Genomic DNA, 26,357 nt, shown 5'->3' with positions numbered 1-26,357 from the left:
TTGCCATAGAGGCCATATTTATGACAGCTTCAATTAAGTGTAGAGACACATAGAAAATTCAGTCGCGCTATAGAAAGCACAATGGGGGCGCTGATGTCAGTGTCTAAGCCACACCTAGCCATAAAGTATTTATAACCTTCAAAAAAGCGTTCATAATGTAATCCAGGCTATTAAGATCTTTTCATCTCTTGCATTTATATAGCTACTACGTATAATTACTAAACTTACTTTCTCTATCTACTTTTACTCACCTTCCCCACTAAAGATAGTACCCCGCTATTCTTTAAGACGTAAACCGCAGAGCCAAAGAGCTTCCTCTCCCGCTTCGCATTCTTCATGCGAACCCGACCAATATTATTACCCTACCAATATCAGCATGGCGACTTCAGCGTAAGCGATCACGGCCTTGGCTGTGATACTTGCTCGTACCTCACGCAACCATGGCGTGGCAAGCAACTGGCGCATGGAAATCGCCACTCGTTAATCAACCCAACGATGACTCAAGCTTCCCTGGGCTCAAACCCACGAGCCCAGAGGCTACCAACAAAATTGAATATGAAGAGCTCCAGCAAAACGAACTGCTGGCCCTAGAAGCCATCTATGGAGAAGACTTTGTTCAACATAACGGCACCCATAGTGCCTGGCAGGCACGACCTACCCTACCTACCAGTCTCTCGGGGAACGATGCTGACCGCTAGCAGAAAGCAGAGCCCTGTTTCGACATACGAATCAAAGCAACGACCGACGAAGACTATGCCGTCACCATCGGCTTCGTTCTCAATGCTACTTATCCCAAGACGCCGCCAATCATTACCATCAAAGAGCAGGGCTTCCTCCGCGAATCGACACAGTTCAAGATCCAAAAGTTCATCGAGACACAGCCCAAGATATTTGCCAACGATGAGCAAGAAATGGTGGACCAAATTGTCGAAGGTATCCGCGAGATCCTTGAGGAGGCCGCCCAGGCAAAGGCGGCTGGTAAAAACCTGCCTTCGCTTGAAGAAGAGCGTGACCGCCACGAAGCTGAGGCTACTAGAGCTGCCCAACAACAAAAGGAAGAGGAGGATCGCAAGCAGATGGAAGCAGCAAAGGAAGAAGAGCGAATAATTGCCGAAATGCTTCAGCAGCAGCTGGATCGCCAACGTCAAAAGGGAAAAGAATCTCGCCAGAGTCGTCGACCCAATGGCGCTCATCAGCATCTTACTGCCCAAGCCAACGAAGCTGTTGAAGATCGCATTGATTTCGACCAATTTTGCAACTCCATGGACAAATCTGGTAACCTCATCACTTTTCGGTCGGTTGCAGCGAAATGTGATGAGCGCCGGGGCAAGGTGTCCGTGGTCTATACCGTCCGCCCGGTTGCATCTAGCGGATTCTGCAACCAGACACTTGCACTCAAAGAAGCCACTCTGAGACCTTCCGGGAAAGATTCTCAAGATTTCAGAAAGCAACTACAATCCCTGGAGTCGCGTCTTCAAGACCTGAAAGCGACCAAAAAGATTGTCCACAGACAAATCGTCGAGATTTTGGACTTCAAAGTTGAAGGTGGAATTCCGTCAGACCCTTCAGCTGCCAACGCTTGGACAGTCAGAATTCTTATGCCACTCGCTGAAAAGGGCCCTCTGGAGGAACTACTCGAGCTGGCTGGAAATCTCGAAGTGAGCAAGGTAAAATCATGGACCCGAGATTTACTTGATGCACTCAATTTTCTACATAATAAGAACATTGCGCATCAGTGTATCCATGCTAGAAATATTCTGTTATTTAGAGAACCAACTGGCGAGATTGTCCCAAAATTAGCTGATGCATGGTATCAGCGTGAGATATACGCGCTTTCCGAGCAGAAGCAAGGCCCTCCTGGCGTCAACTCTGCCAAATCCGCATACTGGCTTCCGCCAGAAATTGCCGCAGCGTCCAAACCCATCTATACATACAAAACTGATATTTGGGAGTTTGGTATTGTCTTTGTGCAGATGATCTTCGGACTTGACGTATTGCGCAAATACTCGTCACCGAAAAACTTGATGGAATCTCTCCTGCTCTCGCAGCCTCTGCAAGAGCTTGTTGGACGCTTTTTCAAAGAAGACAAACAAAAACGCCCGCGAGCGTTTGAACTCGGATCTAGCGAGTTTCTTGCCACAGACGCCCCGGTTCTTTTTGACGATTCCTCTGCTGCCATTTCAACTGTGCCATCTCTTACTTCTCTACAAGCACCACCCATGCGCCTACGACGCGACTCACATAACAGAGGAGCCGCGATCTCAAGGTATACGGAAGATTTTGTAGAAGAGGGTCGGCTCGGAAAGGGAGGCTTTGGCGAGGTTGTCAAAGCCAGAAAGAAACTTGACGGCCAGATTTATGCCATCAAGAAGATTAGCCAGCGATCGCACACCTCGTTGACCGAAATTCTGAAAGAAGTCCGATTGCTCTCTCAATTGAGTCACCCTGCGGTAGTCAGATACTACAATACTTGGGTCGAAGAGGTCGCCGATTTTACCGAGACAGAGGGAGAGACATCAGCGGATGATAATACTCAGGAAACCCAAGAAACCGAGTCCAACGGCCTCGAAATCCAGTTTGCTACCAGTACTGGAGGGCTAGACTTCATGTCATCCAACGCGGCAGTCGAGTTTGAGTATTCCGAGAGCAGCGACGAAGACGGAGACGATGATGACACTGAGCGTGAAGACGACAGCTCTGCCTCTGATGATGACGCGCATAGTCCTGGCTCACCTGTTAGGGCAAGGCAAGCCGCTCAGCTGCGCAGAGCAAGATTTCAGAAGCCGTACCGAACCATTCTGTACATTTCGATGGAGTACTGTGAGAAAAGAACCCTACGTGATCTGATCTCGCGCAATCTGTTCCAAAATACGACAGAGATTTGGCGTTTGTTTCGTCAGGTCTTGGAAGGACTTGCCCATATTCATGGGCTAAGCATTGTTCATCGCGACCTGAAACCTGAAAATATCTTCATCAGTAGCAGTGCTGATGGCATCGACAATGTCAAGATCGGTGACTTTGGTCTCGCCACTAGTGGCCAGTTTACACTCGACAAAAATACTACTGGGGGACATTTGGAAACGGATGACATGACAAGAAGTATCGGTACTGCGTACTATTCCGCACCAGAAGTTCGCTCCGCGGCTCATGGTCAGTACAGTACCAAAGTCGACATGTACTCACTGGGAATCATCTTCTTTGAGATGTGCTATCAACCAATGATGGGCATGCAAAAGGCGGATGTCATCGGTCAGCTGCGACGACAAAGGCCCATCTTACCGAATGACTTTAAACCTGCAGAGAAGTCGATGACAGAAATAATAACATCGTTGGTGAACCACAACCCCAAGGAGCGACCGTATAGTGCAGAGCTACTGAAAAGCGGCAAGCTCCCGGTGCAAATGGAGAGCGAAACCATTCGACGAACTCTGGCGGGATTGGCAGACCCAAGTTCCCCATACTATCGCAAAATGTTGTCAACTTTGTTTACTCGTCCAGTTGAAGCTACCAAAGATTACGCTTGGGACATGTTTGTCAATGCACCGACAGCGTCTGAACTGATGGCAAGGCACATGGTTAAGACGGAATTGACTTCCATTTTCCGTCGCCACGGCGCAGTCGAAGCAACTCGTGGTGCCATCTACCCAAGGTCATCGCAATACGGAGATAACGTCGTTCAGCTTCTGGACCAAAATGGAACGGTGCTACAACTCCCATATGATCTGACGATGGGTCATGCACGAATGCTGGCGAAGAACTCAAGTGGCCCGATAGTACCAAAGACATTCGCGTTTGGTAGCGTCTTCCGCGACAAGCAAGATACAGGACAGCCGCAAATGTTTGGCGAGGTCGACTTTGATATCGTGAGCACGGATGCTTTGGATTTAGCACTAAAGGAAGCAGAGGCATTGAAAGTTATCGACGAGATCCTCGTCGCCTTTCCGTCTCTGTCAGCAACGCCTATGAGCTTTTATCTTGGTCACTCTGATCTTCTACAGTTGATCTATGAGCACTGCGGTATCGAGCCGGCTAATCGCCGTGCGACTTCCGATGTTCTGAGTCGACTCAACATTCACAACTTTACGTGGCAGAAAATTCGAATGGAACTCCGGTCCCCTGCCGTTGGTCTTTCCGCTACTAGCGTTGATGAACTTCAGCAGTTTGACTTTAGGGATACACCTAACAAGACATACGCCAAGCTGAAGAAGCTGTTTGAGGGCACAGACATGTATCAAAGAGTGTCTCCGACTATCGCGCATCTGAAGGAAGTGGTCGACTATGCGAAGCGCTTCGGTGTAATAACGAAGATCTATATCAGCCCGCTCAATAGTTTGAAAGAAAGCTTCTACACTGGCGGGCTACTGTTCTCGTGTCTTTACACCAAGAGAGTCAAGGATGTCTTCGCAGCCGGTGGGCGCTATGACGGGTTGATCAGGGAGCAGCGGCCTAAGATGGGTGGCAATTTTGACGAGCGTCACGCTGTCGGCTTCAGCATCGCCTGGGAGCGCCTCGCTCGCACTCCTAAGGCAGGTAGCAAAGCGTTTCTCAAGAAAGCGGACGACGACCCAAACAGCCTGGCCAATCCCAAGCGCTGCGATATCCTCGTCGCAAGCTTTGACCCGGCCATGCAGCGATCCTCTGGCGTTGAGCTACTGCAGACCTTGTGGGCGCTAGACATCAGTGCCGAGCTTGCCAGAGACTCGCGCTCTCCAGAAGACTTGCTGCAAAAGCACAGAGATGATAACTACTCATGGATCATTATCCTTAAACCCGAGTCTATGCTCAAGATCAAGTCGCTTTTGCGTAAGGATGTGGCCGACATCGACATTCCCGCTACGCAACTGACCGCTTGGCTGCGCACCGAGCTACATAAGCGCGATATCAAAGGCAGTAGCAGCAGCAACCGCAAGAGCATCGCCGCCGTCCAAGGCGAGACACCCTCGGCCGCCGCCGAACGAGAACGCGAGCAAGACGTCAAGGTGCTCGTCGCGCAGACGCGCAGCAAAAAGTTTAACCGACGCACCGTCGTCGAGCAAGCCCAAGTCACTGCTGCCGCCCTGGTGACGTCCTTCCTTGACGGGCCCATCCTCGCGGTCGAGACGTCGGAGCAGGTCATGACGTTGATTGGCGGCACGCGGCTGTCGGACCCGGAGAGCTGGCGCCGCGTCGACCACGGCGTGACGACGACGGAGAAGAAGTATGTGCGCGAGATTCACGACCAGTTAGACGCGTGGAAGTTTACGTATGACCGCAAGGACGGGACGCGGCACTCGTTTTTGTATAATTTTAGGACGGGCACTTGTCTCTACTACGATTTGGCGGCGTGAGGGGTGGGATTTTTGTTTTGGCGTAGGACGTCAATGTTGATGATTTTGCAAACGACTATTTGATGATATATAGGTAGACGGTGGCTGTGCTGACATGATTTATGAATTGCGATTTCTTCTCCATTTCAGATGGTACTAAATACACACGTGTTTAAAAGCTGCAGAGGACGCTAAAGATGTCAAACCCCGTGGGATATCCCCAATCATCAACCAAAAAAGAACAGACGACGGCGACATATCAGCACAGTGATCGGTACACGCGTTTCCAGAATGGCCACTTCCTATTCAGGCTGGGGTCATCAGTGTGAATCGACTGCGCGCGGGTAAAGCTCCGCCCTGTATCAATATCCATTGCCTTGGTACGCAAAATGTGCGTCTTGAACCAAAGCTTGTGGCCAAAGTAAAAGACCAAGACAATGGGCACGGCAAGCAGCTTGAGGAAAAAGTTCTTGGCGATGCCGATAGAGGACGTGTCGGCGCGGCCGCCGAGCGGCGAGACGGCCGTCCAAAACTGCGATGCTATGACGAGCACGTTAGCGACGAGGGCGGCGTACGAGCCGATGAGGCCGGCCTGAGACTGAAAGGGCAGCTGAGCGGGCGTGTAGCCGGCGGCCTTCCAGGCACCGCGGAAGCGAATATGGCAGAGGCAGATGCTACTCCAGGTGAAGAGGCTAGAGAGGCCGCAGATGGCGATAAGCCAGTCAAAGATTTCGCTCTGCTGCTTAATGTCGACGAGGTACGCGAGCAGACCAGCGGCAAGCGTGATGAGCACGGAGACGAGCGGCCGCCCCTTGCGATCAATGTAGGCGAGAAGCTTAGGGGCGTGGGACTGCTCGGCGAGCGCGGCGAGGGTGCGCGAAGAGCCAAAGACGGCCGAGTTGCCGACGGAGATGACGGCAAGGAGGATGACGGCGTTCATGATACTCGGCAGAATCGTCTCGCCCATGCTCTCAATGGCAATGACGAATGGACTAGCGGAGGCGTCGACGGACGACTTGGCCCCAAGCAGGCGCGGTTCGTTGTGGGGGACCAGAAGTGTCACCAGGAGCAGGGCCACAAGGTAGAAGAGGGCGATGCGCCAGAACACCTGTCGAATGGCCGTTGGGATGGATTTGCGTGGGTTGGCGGTTTCAGCCGCCGCAAGGCCAACCAGCTCGGTACCAGAAAAGGCAAAAGCAGCGGATACAAGGACATTGCAGAATCCCTTGAATCCATTCTTCGTCGCGCCAGGATTTTGCCAGTATGTACCACCAATGTAGCCGCTGTGAGGAGTGCCTCCAATGTTGACGACAATACCGAGCAGACTAGAATACCGTTAGCTGTACTCCATCATCACGCCATGAGGAACTAACATGAAGGCAGCAATGGCAGTGACCTTGACCGTGGAGAAGAGGAATTCGGCCTCACCATAGCCGCGGATGCCGAATAGGTTGATAACACCAATCATAAACAGGAAAATAGTAACAAAAATGGCCTTGCTAAGGCTAGAGTTCCAGTATTCGACTGTCAAGGCGCCAGCAATGACTTCCAATGGCAAGGCAACTAACCACTGCAACGCATAGCTGGGTTGCCAAATGTTAGCAAGTCAAGTGACACCATGGAGATTGTTGTACTCACTTCCAGCCCATAGCAAAGCCCCAGGATGGATCAAGAAATCTGGTAGAAAATGCAGAGAAGGATCCTGAAATGGGAAATACAACTGCCAGTTCAGCCAAGCTTTGCATAGTACAGAACTGCATGGCACCCGTGAGCGCGTACGCGGTGAGCAACGACGCTGGGCCGCTTTGCGCCAGGTCACCTCCAGAGGCGACGAAAAGACCAGTTCCTGGAGCAGGATTAGCATACGGCAGAGCGAACAAGAAAGCGAAACAAATTCTGTCTCGTACCAATGGAGCCGCCGATTGCAATCATTTGCAGGTGACGGCCTTTTAAGCCGCGGACCAGCGCCGAGTTGGCGGTTCGCGCGTTGGCCGCTTGTAGATCGTAGAAGCGTTGCGGTTCGCGGGGCATCTCTTCCATACCCTCGGTGACGTAGTATCCATCCTTGATGACTTCGGAGGAGCCCTCAAGTGGCTTGAAGCTGTCCACCCATCTCTGACCTGCGGCTTTCTGGTTGGCGTATCGAACCGGTCGAGGAGCAGTGGAAACGGCGTATGATGCCGTGTTCAAGGGGGGGTGGTCTTTGTCCTTGTCGGCAGTAGACAAGCTACTCATTTCGACAATCTCAAAATCTCTAGTAAAGGTAATGCCGGCCTTGGACGGCGACCTGCTTGGGTCGCTGCCAGCCATAGTGTTGGATTGTCGGACAGCGACAAAGAGAGGTAGGCTTCGTCGTCTGGTGTGAATGAGAGAAAGAGGACATGGCCGTCGTCGAAAAGAGACGATTTTCACATGAACGTATCAGTTATTTATTCTCCGAGCCCTAGTCGGGAAGATAAGGGGATTATATTGTATAAATGGGCTGCGCAGGCTGGCACTCCTTGCCACCCACCAAGAGCGTAACTGGTACTCTGGCAGGGCTTGCATGCCTGCAGCTGTAGCGCAGGCCCAGGGCCTCAGGGTCAACGCCACATTTTGGTGAGCCAAAGAACGTTGGCCAAAGGCGCCATGCCGCTTCGTTAATGCATTGGGGGAAGTTTTGCGTGCGGCGCAGAACGGATAGTGCCTTGCTGAGACGGGATGGATGACAAGTGGAAAGCCCCCCGAGCTCTTGGATTTGGTGAAGTGTCATGCCACTAAAGCAGTCCGTCGCGCAAAGCTGGGGTACAGGATCTGTTTCGATCTTGCATCAAGCGTGGGCTTAACGAGAAGCATATCGCGGCGGAGTCAATGAGACCTCGGTTGGTGAGAAACAGGCGAAAAGGGGCGACCTGGCCTGCATTTCATGCAATTGGAACTATTGATGGTTGCTACGCCAAGCATACGCCATGCTATGCAGCTTCTATGAGGTTACGTTGGCATGCCCTGAAACGGTTCTCACACGAGTCGAGTCTGCCCAGTATTAGAGTGACGAGGGAGGCTAACCATTACCTAGCGTCGGCGCTGGTCTGGGGCAGCCCCTCTTGTCAAGCAATCTTGGACATTCGTGTTATGAGCATCCACTATGAATTGATGATAGAGGGTCCGGAAGGCAAGGCATTGGGCGAGACGGCTTGACGAGGGTTGTCGATAAGCCTTCCCACTGCAGCATAGGAGGACGGAATTATAAGGCGATGAGTGGTTTGTATAACTGTGATACCGACCCTTGTGTTTCGGTGCCAAGACTGGGGTTTATAATAAAGACGCCAGAGTATCGATTGAAATGATCCAACATATGCAGTGACTGCGCCGTTAGAGTTATGCCAATGTGTTTGACGAAGCAGCACGGTGCGAGAAGGCAGACCAGCGCGCGACAACGTGGCCTGGTCCCTTTCTCGTCCGTTGTCATGAAGATGGATAATGGGGTTCTTTTACCTCCCGCGTATGTGCACGTGTGATTTGGATCTGTGTTTCGTATGTTGCAGGGCAAGGCCAATGAATCTGTTGGTGTCCGTAGTCTGGCAAACAGGGGTGATGGCGGAGAATTGGCGGCGGAGCAGGTTCCTAGGTAATGTAGGTAGGTAGGTACCTAGGTACATGTTAGTACATAGGTACCTCTGGTCATCATGCGAAGCCAATACTGAAAAGCGCTGAAGTTGTGTTCGTATGCCGTCATGTACCTTTCAGATCAGATAAATATGTGAGTAGGTACATAACATACCTAGGTACTTGGGGGGAAAAAGGGTTGGCAGGCTCAAGGGGCTCAAATGGCAGAAAGCTCTCTCAGCATTGGCCGGCACCTGATCTGATGCCGTCACTCGACCAGTCGCGTTGGCCCGCCGGCCTCCATGAAGAGTCATGTCCTTTGTCGTCTTTTTCTGCCTGACAAACGTCAATCAACTCCCTTCATCTAGGAAAAGTTCGCTTTTCCTTTCGCTTCTATCTATCATTATCATATCCCCTGCATTGCTTACAGCGCCACCTCAGTGCACCTACCCACCATCCCGCTTGCTTTACTGCTGCGCGCTCTCCCAACGACGCTTGCGGCCTACCGCTCAACACCGCCTTCGCAACCCAACCTTGACCACCACCAACCAACTACCAGACCTACTCCTCTCCGCCAACAACCCAGCACAAAATCCTCCGGTCAGGCCGTGGCTGGTCTTTCTACTTCTCGGCGAGTCCTGCTTCTTGGCCCGTTACGACAAGAGACCGGGCTTGTTTCGATATACCTTCCAACACAAGCCCAGTGCACCCCGCTGTCCTGATACCACGCGATGGCTCAAAAGCGGCTCATGCAGGAGCTCAACCCGCTCCAGAAGGAGAAATGGCTGACGATCGACGTGGGTGGACTGCTTCCAAGCTCAGTCTATGCATGCGGTACTACAAGATGCTAACTGCACTGCAGATGGACGAGCAGAACCTGTTTAAGTGGCGTGTCGGCCTGTGGGTTGTCAATCCCGACAGCGTCTTCTACGGTGCATACCTCAAGGTAATCGCTGCGGGCAGTCTGTCACAACTCATCCCGTTGACTACTAACAAGACGTCCCACAGTGCGAGATGCGATTCCCTCACGATTACCCATACCAACCGCCCACGTTCCGTTTCCTGACCAAGGGCATCACACACCCAAATGTGTACCCTGATGGCAACCTTTGTATATCCATTCTCCATAAGCCGGGCGATGATGAACAATCTGGTGAAATGGCCAATGAGCGATGGAACGTCCTGCACGGTGTAGAGTCTGTCCTGCGCTCCGTCCTGCTTCTCATGGACGATCCCGAAATCAACTCGCCCGCCAACGTCGATGCGAGCGTGCTCTACCGTGACGAGCGAGCAAAGTACGATACCCTGGCCAAGGAGGTCGTCTCTCGATCGATTGTTGACGTCCCGGAGGGCGTCAGGATGCCAACCACAGCTGATCTTGCGCCGGTGCCGCAAAAAATTGTCGAGGACGATGACGACTTTTGGAACCCCTCCGAGGAGGAGGACGACTTTGGTGGCAGCGATAGCAACATGGACGACTTCGAGGAAGAAGAAGACGACGAAGAAGACGACAAAGACGACAAAGAAGACGACAAAGAATAACGTGCTCGACTGCGGTGTGGCAAGCTGCGTCAGTCATGGCATCACAGCCATGAAACTAGGTTCATAGGCGTTTTAGCGTGGGAGTATTCAGCACACGGGGTTCGATACAGCGAGCTCTACTGGCGTCATTTTTTTTATTTTCTGGGACGCATTACTGGATTTTCATAGCATTTTAGATACACCTGGCATCAATTCTTGTTTTGATGCATCTAAGGATGTAGACAGCCCGAATTGCAATATACATCTTTAAAAAATTATTCACCGCCTTGGTGCAGGATGTATGGGTATCATTGATGAGAGAAGAGGAGGTATGGAATTTACGAGGCAAATTTTATTATTTTAGCAAATTGTGCTGCGTAACTCGTCTTCCAAATTACTGGTTGTACCATTCAAAACGGGACAAGTTGTTACAGCGGGCAACAGCAGCCGCCATGTTACCCACCTGGCTTACCTGGTACTGGTTACCATTGTTGTAGGGGTCAGCCCACCAGCTTACCGCCGCACAGCAGCCTGACAGCCGTTCCTGCGGTGGCGCTTGGCTGAGTTGCGAGTTGCAAGCGACGTCAGCCCTCCCGAGCTCTCCATCGCCGTTCCGCTGCCAACCCAGAACCTTGCATCGTGGCTGGCGTGGTGTCAACGTCGCCATCCTGCTGCGCATGAATCACCAAATTCATTTTGCTCCCCTCCGCCCTTGCTCCGTCGATCGGCAACTTGCTGTGCTCCGATACTGTTGCTAGTCGATGCACCCTGACAACGACAAGACGCAAGACCTGAATGCCTGTGGCAGCAATCGCGACAGCTGTCCACGTTTCCTACGCGCCCATCGTCTGACCCCGTTATCAGGTTCGCCCCATGCTCGCACCATCGAGCATATAAATACAACATGGCCTCGATGGAGCCGACAGAAGATGAGATCTCGCAAGTCATCGACTTTGCAGGCCTCGACCGCCTAGACGACCGGGGCATGGTTATTCAGGCGCTCAAGGTATAAACTCTCCACAGCCATGGTATCCTCCTCGGGTTGATATTAACGCGCAAGCTAGAATAACGGCCGAAATGCCGAAGCCGTGGTCATGAGCTACTTTGATAATCCCGACGAGGTCCGTTTGCCCTGTTGGACTGGTCTCGTCTTCGAGCTAACGTAGCCTACGACCAACAGTTCCGACAACGTTTTACGATGGTATGGGATGATGGTATGTTTATTGCAGACGGGAATGGCGACCATGACAACAATGCTGGCTCCTGTAAGTCAAGACGAGATGCCCGGTCGCCCACATGCTGACCTGTCAACAGCTTTCCACCTTGAGGAACCGAATCCGAACCCTTCATTTTATATCGAATCGATGGATAGCTCAATGCACGAAAGCGACGTTATACAAGGATTTACCCCGCCGCCTGATAGATTCGGCTTAGGGGCACCTTCCAGGCCACCCTCCCGATCCAATACCAAATCCCCTTTGGGACGGCTGGTAGATTTGACAGCCGCTGATGCTCCCCGTACGCATCTTGGCGCTATGACCCATTCAACGCTAATAATGTGTTAGGATTCGTTGGCCAGTCGGACACAGACCAGCTAGGTCAAGACATGGAGCGAGCTTTGCGCGAATCTGCGCAGGAAGCCGGGATTGCCGCCCCCGGGCAGGAATCGGGAGTCCTGAGAAATGTCACCTCCACAGCATACTTTCCAACGGTGTACGACCCTAATGAGTGGGCAGTAGTCCCTGTTACCTCGGCTAGTATGTCTTCGAATGCATTACCTCCTTCGGATCGACAGCGGAAGACCGATGCACCAGCCTTTCTAGTGCAACACCCCAACACCGTCGGAAATCATAGGCTCGGCGGTCTTCTGACTATTCTACACGAGATTCCTCTAGCACGGAATATTTTTCTTCGATGCGGAGCCCCAGCCGAGGCCTACGGATATGATACTCAGTGGTGGCAAGGCAAAAGCCTTACGCCTCCACAGTCCGTACATGTGCAAGCGCCCGAGAGCGATTCGGAATCAGCATCCGATGATGATGTGAAACCAGGACTTGAAGCTGAGATACACCGTCTGATGGCTTTTCTTGACTCTACTGAGCGAAGTTACGGCACTACCAGCGCCTTGGCGGAAATGATTCCCTATCCCGCGGCCGGACTAGAGAAGCAATTCTATGAACATTTGGGTTCAAGAAATGGAGACCTTGTGCACCCCCTCACCCAAGTTGCCTCACTAGCTCTTATACATGGTGACGATCTCGGCGACGACGACGTGAGATTCGGGTTGCTCGAAATTGAGCATCTAAAGGGCGACTACGATAATATTAAGACACTCTACGAAGCGCTTGACCACCTTCTATGGAGTGATGTTCTTTCATGGAATGAGCTGACGGAGGACTCTAAAATGGCTCTTTTTAAAAATATGGGTGAAGTACTAGCCCTCAAATTTGGCGGCGAGGGACCCGAAGACTGTTTGGATATACCAACTGAACTTTACCCCGAAAGGTGGCTCGCACACCGCAAACGTGAGGCGCATCGGATCCAAAAAGCCTGGTGTGAGACAAAGCTCGCGATGATGAATATCGGCCGCGAGGAGCAAAAATTGCACGAATGGCGAGATGATTTCAATCAGCTTTCTTATAGTAAGAAAGTCAAGATGGAAAAAGCTACCGAGCAATGGAAAGTGTTGGAGAAGTATCTACAGAGCGCCGGCCACTTCACCAGCATGGAGCAATCTGGCTTCGATACTAATACATTCCCTGACTACCATGACGCTCCTAGGTCTCTCTCGGAAACCCAGCAGCAAGCCTTGGACAAAGTGGGCGACGTTCTCGCCCTCACGGAAAGGGTGCTGGCAGACATGAACAAGGCGATAGACGGTATATTGTACGACTGCTGGAAAGAAGGTTATCAGCTAACACTACCCAGGTCTAAATTCAGAGCTTACCAGGCTCAAGGCCAAGCAAAGGAGCCTTGGTCGGCTACTAACGGACCCGGACAAGCCAGGCCGGCCACAACCAATGACCTGCAAGAGGTATCTGCTCCGGGGTGTTGCAACCGAAACAGATGTCATTTATGTTTGTCAGCGGAAACAAACAGACTTGATTGATTTGGGCGACGTGCCGAAGAAAGCAGATCAATGGTGGCGTCTGGCGTATGCTCAGGGCGAGGAACACCCGGTCAAAGTCGAGGTATGATCCGCCGTCTTTTTTTGCTCATAGTGTACTAAATTCTGGCCAGAAAATTGAAATTGAGCGCGTTCACAGAGAAGTTTGGCAAGAATCGAAAACGCCACTTCTTGTCTATGCCACTGAAGACGCCCTCAATACTTCCAAGGATCCGCTCAGTCTACCATTAGAACGCTTTATCAAGGCGGACAACAAGGCTTTTCGCAGCGAACTCAACATTGAACGCACCAATGAGCGGGATATTGGACAACCGGCGCTTTTCGATCCTATTTCGCCCTCGAAGCGAAAGCACCGATCGGACAGCATCGACTCGCTCGACAGCAATCATGCGTCCCTGGGTAGTGATGGGGCCAATGCCTTTGATAACTCCTTTGAAGAACAAGCAGCCGACTTGAACTTCCAAAAAGACGAGTATCAGACGCATGATGCGGGTGCTGATACCGATAGCCTCTCGAGGCTGAGGGCTGCCCTGTCGCACTATCCCGAACCCGCAAACACTAAAACGGATGAGGGGACAGCAGCTGATATCGATTTTAAACCGGTAAATGGGGGGAAGATGCCCGTACCTACACAGGAGATGGAGCAGGTCCCGCCGCAGGGAGTACCTGTACCAGCGACGGTGCGAGAATCTACGGAGCGGCTACCGACATCAGATAACGTTATGGAACTTGATATGCCCACCCTAGAGAAGGAGACTTAGACGACAGCGACGAAGACACTAGATAGTTGATAGTCGTGGGCACCGGCACCATTGCGGTAATGTGGTCTCCGAATGGGCTATTTCAGTATCGCATTAAACCATCAATATTCGTTTGGGAAAGCTGTAGACTTCAGTGGAAGGTACCAGCGGCGGGGGCCGTCCCTCAAGACCAGCACACTATTTTATTTCACCGATAGAAGCTGTATGAACTATTGAATGTTTTGTATTGGATTATGTGAGAGTTTGGGCATAAAAAGGCAATGCCGTTGACGTGATGCTTTAGTAGCCAATGCGGGTGGCCACGGGGCCTTTGAGCAAGGCGAGGAAGGCCCTGTCGAGGCCGAGGGCATTGGCGATTGGGACACGCATAGTTAGCAAGCATACTTGAGACCCTCTTCGCAGCTGCCGACCGGATAGAATCAACCGATTTTATCATGGACGGCCCTGCAGTAACCTGTATAATTTTCTTAGTTTCCTGGAATTTAATATGATTCCTTGACGTTTGTGGTCGTGCGTGTAAGTGGACTACTGAGGTTGGGATTCTGAGCCCGGCAACTCACACCTATTTTTGGTGGGAGTTGTTGCGGTATCGGCGTCCAGCTATGAGTAACCGACTATTTATTTGACGAATATTGGGGGACGTTTGACAATTATGTTGGGCGGATGTGGCCAGCTCGCTTACTCGCCTTGACGGAATAGAATTAGCAGCTGTTGTAAGTATTGAAGCAAGAAGGCGGGGGCGGAACAGGCTGCGTGCTTGGCAATCTGTTTTTGGTAGTCCGTACTCCTGCACGAGTATTAAATGGCGCAGTGAACCGGCAAGCGGATGCCGTTATGTCTCGCTTGACTGTCAGTACAGTGGACATGTCTACATCTGCGTTTCTTATTCGTAATCTACGGCGGACCGAGGGATCGGGCGGAGTGGCGCAATTCTCTCCAAAGGCTAGTTACCTACATATATATTGCACTTGCGGTGTGGCATGTGCCTGTCGTGGTAGATGCGAAAGTTGACAGACCAACAGAACACCTTTTCGATAGTACATGCGCCGCGGCCCGGCTGGCAATGCCTGGGAATAAAAAGGGACAAGCGTACAAACTACTTGGCCGGATCTAGTTTCGAAGATGGGCGATGTTAAGCTAGTTGCCTCTGGAACGCTGCCGAAATCATGCTTGAGCTCGCTTATTAGGCTTTAATCTGGTACGAAAGACGCCCCTCCGCCCGGAAGCAGTCGTGCAAAAGTTCCAAGAAAGATAGCAGCTGATTGCCCCCGAGCGGCTAGGGCCTAACGCCACGATGCAGGCAGTAATACTGGCATGTCACCTCCCACCCACCCTGCGACATGACATGGGTTGGCTGTCCATATACCAGTAGGCTCCAATTGTACAAAAGAAACTGATTTCTACACTGATTAGTCCATGACCACATTATTATTATACCGCACTACTGCCATCAGCTCTTGGAATCATCCAACCCTACTTCTTCATCAACCATTCTTCAATATGCTTCTACTATCGGGCCGCGTCTTGCTGGGTGTATTCCTCTTCGTCCAGTTAGCCCACGGTGCCCCAGGTAATTATTGCAATAGTGCGCATTCGTCAAAGGCCGCCGCTGACATCAATGCAGCCATCAACAAGATAAATGCTCTGAAAGGAATTGCAACTGGGACGGCGTACGATGGGCAGGCTCAGCGTTGATGGGCTCGTCATGACATGCTTGGACACTGTATTTACGACATATACGGAAAAAGGGCCAACATATATGGGAGGGAAGGGAACAGATGACTCGCGTTTGTTCTTTCGAGTGTCTCCTCTCGTCTAGATGAGTAGAATGAAGCGCAGCAGGCAGATGCAATGCAGGCGGGCACGAGTGGCCGCCGCAGTGCCATCCTCCAAGTATGAAACATGCAAACACATTCCATCCTGCACAGAACGAGCGTCACATGTGAGTAGGTAGCCGTCAAAACGGGGAGGGGGTTCGCTGTACAAAACCGAGTCTTGCCAGCCGATGATTCCCGATGACTATTTTTGGAAGCTTCCCATGAAAGCGGATGCGGAGGTCAAGTCTCATCACCTTGCAGTAGTAGCAGCGCCATTCCCTCTTACCTGGACGTACATGCTGCCTGCAGCTCTGCACTGCAGATTGTGGATTGTAACCCTGTCTCCTCGCCAGCCAACAAGATTACCACCTTATTCAACTTCCTGGGAATTATAGCAGGGAAACGCCTCCCAGCCTTGTCCCCCGCTGTGACAGATAGGTGCGCAGCTTTTCCTGTGCAACTTGGCGAGGACCTTGAGACCGCACAACATCTCACTTGTCGACAAAGACGACGTGGTCGGCGCCGTCCCAAGAAAAATCAGCTCTGTCCCATTTCGCAAATACATCGCTGCTCCTCGCAAAGTCCGCGCTGTGACCGCAGAGGATCCAACCATGACCTCGACGTTGCCCGCGGACGAAGCCTTCTGGGCTCGGGTTGGGTCGTTGTTCGATTTCACGCTGAAATTCGAGGAAATGGTGCTGAGCATCTCACTCTCTTCCGCTTTTGCTGTCATTTCTCCATTCTTCATTTGCCACCATTGCTTTTGGCAACCTCGTTGCGTTTCATCGGGCCCTTTGCTCTGGGTGAAGCTGGTTCGGTCTCCCCTTCCGAATCATACCCGCTTGGATCAATCGCTGATCCAAAGCTTCTAGTTCGTCTCAACTTGCTTGGTTGCTATCAAAACAGCCGTGCTGGTGCTCATCCGCCGCCAACCCGAGTATTATACAGATACCACGACACCCGCGGGCGCCGTCGATTTGGTCGCTGCTTTCTGTGCCGGGTGCTTGGTCTATGCGGAGCATCTTCACACTATTCGCTCGTCAGGCCCCCTGTCCATGTATCTCTTCCTGGTTGGCCTCGCCGACATCACCAAAAGCCGGTCATTCTTCTTGCGCTCAGGTCGCGACTCTCTGGGTGGGTTGGAAGCGGCTGCCGCCACCCTAGAAATCCTCTTGCTCTGTCTCCAAGACGTGTCGAAAAGATCGGCCATCACGAACCCAGGTCTCCGCGACAATGTTGGGCTCGAGGCAACGAGCGGCGCCATGAGCAGAATGCTTTTTCTCTATTTACGACCGGTATTCTCAACGGGCTTTTATAAGCAGCTAATGCTAGAGGATTTGGATAAGATGGATCCTGAGATGGCGCCCGATGTACTCTACAAACAGCTGCGAAGCTTCTGGCGCCCTCGCCAAACCACGCATTCCACCGGCTCTCGTGGCCTATTTAGAGCTACCCTCAGGACCTGGAAGAAACATCTATTGCCAATGATCAGCGCGCGCTTGTCCATGACCGCACTCAGACTGGCACAGCCTTTTCTTCTCCAGAAAGTCATTGTCATGCTCGGCACCGCAGATACTGGATCATACGCAACTGGCAAGAGAATCGGGTTGGTCGGAGCCACCATTTTTGTCTTCCTAGGCCTTCCGATAGCCCAGTCAACATTTGGCTATCTGATGAATCGATACGTCGCACGTATACGAGGCGCCCTTGTGGCATTGATGTTCCATAAAGTCCATCGTCTGCGCGAGAGTGAAGCCAGAAATGTGGCTGCCGTCACTCTCATGACTGCCGATATCGACGGTATAGCAGCAGGCGTCCCCAACTTTGTCGATATTCCCTTTAGCATCGTTGAAATGAGTCTCGGCATTTTTGTTCTCTCGACATTCATCGATATTGCTGCTCTAGCTGTCTTTGCGCCTGTGGCTGTCACCAGCGTTGCGACCTATATTCTTGGCCGAAAGATGGCAACACATTTTGCAGCCTGGAACAAGAGCGTCCAACACCGCGTAGCCAAGACTGCACGCATTCTACCGCAATTAACGACAATCAAGATGATTGGGCTTGGTCCACCGATATCTACCCATTTGCAGACCCTTCGAGCTGATGAAATTGCTGTTTCGAGAAAATATCGTCTCTTTGAGGCGCTCGCAGCTGGTCCTGTGTTGATGGCAGATTTGATGACACCTGCAATCGTCATTATTGCTTCATTATTCGGGCCTGCGTTTCAAGGGCACATGCTTGCCAGCAAAGTGTTTCCAACACTGACGGTTGTTTCGTTGATCCAAACCCCCCTTGCCAACTCGTTGAATATATACCCGTTGGTAACCAGCATGAACAGTTGCTTTCTACGCATTGAGGACTTTCTAGGCACCTCGGAGAGAGTGGACTCGAGAGTAAAAGTGAACTCTTCTGGTACACCTACCTCCTCAAGCATGCCCTTGAATGGCCATGTTCGCTTCAATTCTGCCGATCTTGCCAAGCATGGCATGACGGAGCCAATTATTCGAGGAGCCAACTTTGAGCTTCCACACGGATCTATTACCCCAATTATTGGCCGAATTGGTTCCGGTAAATCCACCATTGTGGAAGCTATACTAGGACACGGCCAAGTCCTCGGCGGTTCTGTCCAAGTTGATGTCGATGGTATCAGCTACTGCGCACAAAGTGTCTGGCTACAAGATGCGACAATTCGTCAAAACATTATTGGGCATTTGAAATATGATGAAGCCAAATTTCGGAAAGTTATCCAAGCCTGTTTTCTCGAAGAGGACGTTGCTTGGCTGCCCGATGGAGTTGACTATGTTGTCGGCGTCAACGGCTCAAACTTAAGCGGCGGCCAACGCCAGCGGGTGGCAATAGCTAGAACAGCATACGCCGAGGCCAAAATCACTATCCTGGACGATGCCTTTAGCGCTCTCGATCGCGAGACGGCGATAGTCATTCTCCACCAGTTGTGCGGCAATGGCGGTATTCTGCAACGGGCTGGTAGCACCATCCTTCTCGTCACCTATCTGCCCGAGTGCATCGACGTCTGCACCCATGTTCTCCTCGTCAGTGCCAATGGCATCGTCAGCTTCAGCGGAAAACCTCAATCTCGGGCTGCTCGAAACGAAATCATGGCTATCCTGAACACGTGCAATACGAACGTGGGAATGACGGCAGAGAACAAGGAGCAAGATGCCGTTCGCAGATCTTTGGACGCAGTCTCGCCGTCGACATACCCTGAGACCGCATTGGTGAAGCAGACGGGCAGCTGGAGCTTGTACAGGCTATTTATTGACCCAATCGGGCGGGCCAACTCACTTTTCTACGGCCTCTTTGTTTCTTTATTTTCGGCCGGTGAGACCCTTCCTGACATCTACGTACGAGTGTGGGTGGAGCTTCACGCCAACAATTCAATCTACTTCGTCGGATATTTGGCTATCATTCTTGCAACATGTGTCATTGGTTGCATGACCTATTGGCTGATGCATGTGAGGTTGTCTCCGCGAGCCTCCCTCAGCCTGCATGCCATGTTGGTGGAACGAACAATGGGCGCCACTCTGCGGTTCCTCAGCGCGACGAAAACAGGGCATCTGTTGAACTTTTTCAACCAGGACATGCTTTTACTGTCTAGAAACTTACCTGCCTCTTTCCTCCGGACAATTTATGCCGGGGCCTACGTTGTCTTCCAGATTGGCGTCGTGCTATCCGGTGCCAGTTATCTCGTCATCAGTCTTCCATTCCTCACCGTTGCTGTATACTTTATACAACGGTATTACCTCCGCACCTCTCGACAGATTCGAATTCTCGATCTAGAGATGAAAGCACCGCTCCACACCTATTTTCAAGAAACAGCGGCCGGCTTGTCTCACATCCAAGCGTTCAACTGGGTGGATCAGAGTATCCAACGGGGACTGGAGCTTCTGGCAGAGTCTCAACGGCCATACTACGTCTTGATGATGATTCAACAGTGGCTTGTGCTGATACTTGGTCTCATCACTGGATCTCTTGCTGTTCTACTTGTGTCCCTCTCCCTGTTTATAAACCACGGAGCCTCTGCGTCGTCTGTTGGTCTTTCATTCCTGAGTCTACTGGCTTTAAGCAAGACGTTTGCAGCGATGATCGTTGCTTGGACAGGGCTTGAAATAAGCGCTGGAGCTTTGTCAAGATTATTCGACTTCCGCGAAAACACACCCCAGGAGCTCCAAGTCTCTCAGGAACCACTGCCGAAGCATTGGCCGTGGAGCGGTCATGTGTGCTTTCGAGATGTGGTTGCCCGTTACAACCCAGAAGATGAGGAAGCGGACCCTGTGCTTGACCACATTTCCATTTCCGTGGCGGCAGGTCAACGGGTTGGTCTCGTTGGGCGTAGCGGTAGTGGTAAGAGCTCATTGCTGTTGACATTACTCGGCTTTATTCACTATGAAGGCGTGGTGGAGATTGACGGTATTAATATCGGGTCTATTTCCCGAGACGAGTTAAGGTCGCGCTTGGTCACTATTTCTCAGGACCAGTTATGCCTGGATGGGACCATTCGGGACAACTTGCTACCCGACACGATGAATGATGTCAAGGAAAAGGCCGCCTCGGATGATGAGAAGGTGGCGCTCCAGGACGTCGGGCTGGAGCAGCTTCTCAAAAAATTTGACATATGGGCCCAACTTGCCAGCAAGGGGGGTCTGGATGCCATCGTCGACGATGTTGGCTATTCCAAGGGACAGCTTCAGTTGCTGTGCATTGCACGCGCCATTCAAAAGCAGCGCGACACCAAGAGCAAGCTTGTACTAGTTGACGAGGCCACGAGTAGCCTTGACGAAGCGACAGACAAGGTTGTCAACGACATTATGATGGAATACTTTTCTGACTGTACGATGCTGATGATTGCCCATCGTAGGTCTAGCCTGAAGAATGTCGAGGCAGTGATTGAGATGCGCCGAGGTAGGGTTGTGGGAGTGGAATATACCCCGCCGTCAACGTAGCAGAATGGACTGGCTAGATTCAGCCTGGTACAGTTGCTCGAAAGGTGAATGAGTTGGTTTCGTATGCAGTTCTTAGTAAGATGGTTGAAAGGGGGCTTAATAGAGGGTAAGTTACATTCGTGTAATTGGTACCAGTGCTACAAGAGCCGTGTTTCAAACGGGTCGTACTCGGGCGCTGTTGATGCCGACAGAGATGATTGCCGTCGCTGTCGGTCAAGACGGCGAAATAGGGCTCATTATTATTATTTTCGTGATGTTCTTATTTTCGGTTGAGATGATGTATTGGGCGGAGGTGAGACAGCATCATCACGCACAAGGCGTAGTCAACGTCACTTGACAACGCGCCTCTAGAGTGTGTAGCCTCACTGCGACTGAAGCATTTATTATCCAATGACTTTGCCAACCACTTGGCAAGTTGCTCATCGAATGACCGACCTCTGACGCCCGACGGCATCACATGGGTCATAAAGGTCAGGAAGCTGATCGAGGGCACACGAACCTTTCTACAAAGGAGGTGAAATGTTGTGTATTTATTTCTTGTGTATGCAGGCGACACACCCGATACTCGGCATATTTGTTTTCCTCTGCTTTGTTCCTTCTTTATGTCGATTTGGTGCGTCATAGCCCCAGCGGCTACGTCAAGGGGCCTTGTCACTCACTGTAAATCTAAATCATTCAACTGGCTGTAACCTGTAATCTGTACCCGTAGTTGGGCTGTGGCTGTGGCAGCTTAGCGAAGCTTCTAGTGGCAACAAGGATGCTCAGCAGGATTCGAGTCCCGCTTTTCATAGTCGAGAGGTACTTTGCGCCAATCAGAAGCTTATATGCGTCCTCTTCCAGGTGCCATGTTAGTGGCTCTCCCTCCCGTTATCCGCTATCAGCCCGCTAATATGTACCTCCTGCAGTATTATGCCCACTCACTGTACTCTAGGTGGTACCTCTACACACTGAATTTATTACAACCTCTTGTTGCGCCTCATCGCCCGCCAAGTTTCCCTCTCCTGCATCTTCCTCATCCAAATACTTCATTCCTCGCTACAAAGAAACGATACACACTGTTTCAGTTGGATTTTGGCCTACTTCATCACCCGCTGCTTTGTCTTTTCATGACGCAGAAGCCATTCACTGCCCTCGGCTACCTAGGCTCCGTTACCACCACAACACTTGCCCGCATCACCTGATCCCATCGCTAGCATATAAAGGACCGACCTTGATCCAATCAACAACACCCTTGCATCAGTCAAGGAGCGCCCATCCTCGCCATCAAACACCATGGTCAAGGAAACAAAGCTCTACGATTCCCTCAACATCAAGCCTGGGGCGACCCAGGAAGAGATAAAAAAAGCCTACAGGTACGTCCAAGTCGTCGCTAGGAAGCTGCTGCGGGGCAATGATGCCACATTCAGAGGATTCCGCCTTGGGCAGCGAATAATGCTCGAGGTCAAACTCTGATCTGCCCGGTCTCGCCGCTTCACTTTCCGGCCATTGCCAGTCCTCCCGCATCCTGCTGTGTAGTTTGCTGACTTTGCCACAGGAAAGCTGCCCTCAAATGGCACCCCGATAAGAATAAGGACGACCCCGCCTCATCCGAAAAGTTCAAAGAATGCTCGCAGGCCTATGAGATCCTCTCCGACCCCGAGAAGCGCAAGGTATACGACGACTATGGTCTTGAATTCTTGCTGAGAGGCGGTCAAGCTCCTCCTGAAGGCGCCGGAGGTCCGTTTCCCGCCGGAGGTGGCGTGCCCCCCGGCTTCGACTTTGGCGGTATGGGCGGCGGAGGCGGAGCACGCACCTTTCACTTCCAGACGGGCGGCGGCGGTCCCCGAGGCTTTGACTTCTCACACTCAAGCGCCGACCACGTATTTGCGGAATTCATGCGCCAAAACATGGGTATGGGCGGCGACGATTTTGATGGATTTCAGCCGCCTGGCGGTGGGAGCCGCCCTGGTCGCCACCGAGCAAGAACCAGCGGAGGCGGTCCTCCGCGAGAGCGCACGCCCGACATCTCCACCGTTGAGCGGCCGCTGCCGCTCACGCTAGAAGAGCTCTTCAATGGCGTCGAGAAGAAGATGAAGATTAAGCGCAAGACCTTTGACGACACTGGCAAGCGCGTTCAGTCTGACAAAATTCTCAACGTTCCCATCAAGGCCGGGCTCAAGAAGGGCTCCAAGATCAAGTTTAGCGGTGTCGGGGACCAAGTGGAAGGTGGCCGTCAAGATTTGCATTTTGTCGTCGAAGAGGTAAGACATGGCATTGCCCCCTTGTCCTGTAGTGCCTGTGCTAACAAGACGGATAGAAACCCCATATCCTCTACAAGCGGGAAGACAACGACCTGATTCAAACAATTACCCTCGAGCTCAAGGAGGCCCTGACGGGCTGGAGACGAACCGTGTCGACGATTGATGGCAGGCAGATCCCGCTCGACAAGGCCGGGCCGACACAACCTGGCAGCGAGGACCGCTATCCTGGATTGGGAATGCCCATAAGTAAAAAGCCTGGCGAAAGGGGTGACTTTATCATCAAGTACAAGGTCAACTTTCCATCTAGCCTGTCGGCCGCGCAGAAGAACAAGCTCAGGGAGATTTTGTGAGAGCGACATGGTGCAGCGGAGAGGAGCGTTTTCAGCAGAGCAAAGCTGGTACAAAGGACATGAGCGAAGCAAACGGCGTTTGGGCTCGGGCAATTTTTTATTTTGCTCGATGATGTTGATGTTAGACCAAGACCTTGCTTGGCATTTGAACTACTTGGGTTTGGAGTTTTTTTTCTGTTTTGAACATTTAGTATTGCAGAACCACGGCCATGCCTGGTACTGTTGGATTTAATACAGTGGTACTCGGTTCCGGGTTATTGAACTTGAATGTATTGCGCGGCACCCAGCCGTGAGACATGCAGCTGACTGGAATTGTGGCTGCGTGCTTGTATGTACCAGTATGTACTTTCTCAGTCATTGATGCAAGGCTAGCTACCATGAACTGACAACAAGCGGCAGCGTGACATGTCCCTACCGTCCTCCCAGCCACCGGCCGACGTTCGTTAATCAGCAAACAATAATTTGTACATGACAAGTACATGAACACCGTGTCCAGCCCGGGTAGTCGCGGCGGCCAATCGGACTGACCCCGATCCGTCAGCCTAGTACACCGAATGTAACCCGACACCTCCCTTTAGAGCCTGCTCCGGCCCAAATACGAACTGTTTCTAATAATACCCCGGGGGAGGAATTTGCTAATTTTTCAAGACACTGACATGGCAGGGCAGGGCAGGCAGGGCTGAACGGGCGGGCCGCTTTCCCCAGACAGCTCATAATAAGACTGAGTTCCTCCCCCTCTTTCGCGTCCACTGTCGCGTGCCTCCATCCAGCACGAGCAACAAGCAACGATGGCGTCCCGATACACTTTTGCGCTAGCCTACGGCTTCTTCCTAGCCGGCCTCGTCGGCGCCGCCGCCGTGGCTCGCGACGAGACCTCGCCCCTGCAGATCCCCCGCCTCCAGCCCGACCCGTCGCGCTACATTGACCCCGACTTTCCCGCGCTCGCCTTTGAGCAGGCCTCGTTTATCAACTACGCGCTCAACAACGACGGCAGCCCCAATGTCTTCTCGCGGAACCTGGTCGACGCCATCTACGCCCGCACCGGCGGCAAGCCCATCATCCGTCTCGGCGGCGCCACCGCCGACTATGCGCGCTACGTCGCTACCCAGGCAGCGCCCGTCCTGCCGCGGGCCAAAGCGGGCACCGCGCAGCCGCTCGGCGGCACAACCATTGGCCCGGCGTACTGGGACGTCGTCGCTTCCAGCTTCCCCACGGCGCAGTACGTGATCCAGGTGCCTCTGGCGGACCCGGACATGTCGCACGCCGTGGGCTGGGCCAAGGCGGCCACAGCAAGGGTCGGGCTCGCCCGGATTCACAGCTTCGAGCCGGGCCACGAGCCGGATCGCTATCCGGCCGCGGGCTTCGGCCCGCCGTCGTGGCAGGGCCGCCAGGACAATGGCACGTACGTGGTCAACTTTCTCAACTACTGCGACGCCGTGGCCGCGGCGCTCGGGCTGCCGCGCGGCACGCGCATGTTCCAGGCCCTCGACACGGCCTCGCACCCGGCCGACCCGCCACAGGACGTGTTCTCGCTGAGTCTGCGCTCGGTGCTGCAGCAGGGGCTGGACAACCACCACGCCGTCAAGACGTTCGCGCGGCACTTCTACCAGACGTCCGGTGGCCGCGCGGGCACGCTCGCGACGGGGCTCATGAATCACGCCGCGATTGCGGCGCGTCTGGACGTGTTCCGCGACGACCTCGCGTTCCTCGCCGAACGCACCACCAAGATCCCGTACGTGCTGTCCGAGGTGGGCAGCAGCGCGCTGAGCGGCGGTGCGGCGCGCGACCCTGGCTACCAGGCGACGCTCGGCGCCGCGCTCTGGCAGGTGGACGCGCAGCTCTACGGGCTGTCGCTGGGCATCTCCCGCTTCCACCTGCAGCAGGACTTGCGCGGCACCTTTGACCTCTGGCTGCCGGCCGCGTCGGGCAACCTGTCGGCGCAGGTCTTTGCGGGGTACTACGCGCAGCCGTTTGTGGCTGACTTTGTCGGCGCCGCCGGCACCGTGCAGGTGGCCAACGTGCCGCTCGAGCCCAACGTGTCGGCGTACGTGGCGTACGAGGCCGGCACGCCGAAGCGCTTGGCCGTCGTGAACCTGCAGTACTGGAGCAAGTGCCGCCGCTCGCAGGGGGCCGCGGTGCGCCACGCGCAGCGCGTGCGGCTGCAGGCGCCGCCGGGCGTGGCAAAGGTGCGCGTCGTGCACCTCACGAGTCCGCAGGGCGCGAGCGCGCGCGCAAAGACGGTGACGTATGCGGGCAGCCAGTGGACGTGGGAGAGCCGCGGCAGGGAGGTCAAGGGCGTGCGGGATGACGGGGACGTGCTGCGTGTGGAGGGCGGCGTCGTGGACATTCCGGTCAAGGCGAGCGAGGCCGTCATGGTGCACTTTTTGTAGAGGGGGGGCTAGTTTATGGCTATGGAATGAGGTGTCGTTGTGAGGCAAAGGGTTGATGCTGCGATGAGCACGCGACATGGTTACATTGCAATAAGACTTGGTTTAGCATAGACACTATAATTCTTGACCCGAAACATGCACATTTGGTGAAGCAGAGATGCTTATCTAGTGAGCAGGAAATACCTTTACTACGCGAGTAGATTTGAAGTGAATAAGTCATGTCATGAAAAATACAATAGTCAATACATAAGAGAATATATTCAGTGAATAAGAAGAGCCGTTTCATGTTTCAATTGCAT

At 52.8% G+C, this 26,357-nt stretch overlaps 5 protein-coding genes across 5 annotated transcripts; 4 read left to right on the top strand and 1 right to left on the bottom strand.

Moving 5' to 3' along the window:
- Positions 1 to 440: 440 nt before the first annotated feature.
- CCM_07739 (protein kinase (Gcn2), putative) lies at positions 441 to 5,327 on the top strand (the record flags this gene model as incomplete). Its single annotated transcript, XM_006672879.1, has 2 exons — positions 441 to 647; positions 702 to 5,327. The coding sequence occupies 2 exons, from the start codon at positions 441 to 443 to the stop codon at positions 5,325 to 5,327; spliced, it is 4,833 nt and encodes a 1,610-aa protein (XP_006672942.1).
- Positions 5,328 to 5,565: 238 nt separating this feature from the next.
- CCM_07738 (general amino-acid permease GAP1) lies at positions 5,566 to 7,616 on the bottom strand (the record flags this gene model as incomplete). Its single annotated transcript, XM_006672878.1, has 4 exons — positions 5,566 to 6,631; positions 6,680 to 6,889; positions 6,945 to 7,152; positions 7,214 to 7,616. 4 exons carry the CDS (start codon positions 7,614 to 7,616, stop codon positions 5,566 to 5,568), a joined length of 1,887 nt encoding a protein of 628 aa, XP_006672941.1.
- A 2,006-nt stretch (positions 7,617 to 9,622) lies between these two features.
- On the top strand, positions 9,623 to 10,433 carry CCM_07737 (ubiquitin conjugating enzyme (UbcC), putative; the record flags this gene model as incomplete). Its single annotated transcript, XM_006672877.1, has 3 exons — positions 9,623 to 9,688; positions 9,754 to 9,837; positions 9,900 to 10,433. The coding sequence occupies 3 exons, from the start codon at positions 9,623 to 9,625 to the stop codon at positions 10,431 to 10,433; spliced, it is 684 nt and encodes a 227-aa protein (XP_006672940.1).
- An 883-nt stretch (positions 10,434 to 11,316) lies between these two features.
- CCM_07736 (ubiquitin interaction domain-containing protein) lies at positions 11,317 to 14,300 on the top strand (the record flags this gene model as incomplete). The annotated part of the gene is made up of 7 exons (XM_006672876.1): positions 11,317 to 11,418; positions 11,477 to 11,533; positions 11,593 to 11,677; positions 11,727 to 11,930; positions 11,978 to 13,318; positions 13,341 to 13,603; positions 13,653 to 14,300. 7 exons carry the CDS (start codon positions 11,317 to 11,319, stop codon positions 14,298 to 14,300), a joined length of 2,700 nt encoding a protein of 899 aa, XP_006672939.1.
- A 1,500-nt stretch (positions 14,301 to 15,800) lies between these two features.
- CCM_07735 (ABC multidrug transporter, putative) lies at positions 15,801 to 21,078 on the top strand (the record flags this gene model as incomplete). Its single annotated transcript, XM_006672875.1, has 5 exons — positions 15,801 to 15,990; positions 16,158 to 16,242; positions 16,427 to 16,555; positions 16,587 to 16,920; positions 16,990 to 21,078. The coding sequence occupies 5 exons, from the start codon at positions 15,801 to 15,803 to the stop codon at positions 21,076 to 21,078; spliced, it is 4,827 nt and encodes a 1,608-aa protein (XP_006672938.1).
- Between the last annotated feature and the right edge of the window lie 5,279 nt (positions 21,079 to 26,357).

The sequence above is a fragment of the Cordyceps militaris genome (assembly GCF_000225605.1).
Source record: "Cordyceps militaris CM01 unplaced genomic scaffold CCM_S00006, whole genome shotgun sequence".
Taxonomy (NCBI): domain Eukaryota; kingdom Fungi; phylum Ascomycota; class Sordariomycetes; order Hypocreales; family Cordycipitaceae; genus Cordyceps; species Cordyceps militaris.
Note: the sequence above shows the minus strand (reverse complement) of the source record. Positions and strands in the feature narration are given on the sequence as shown.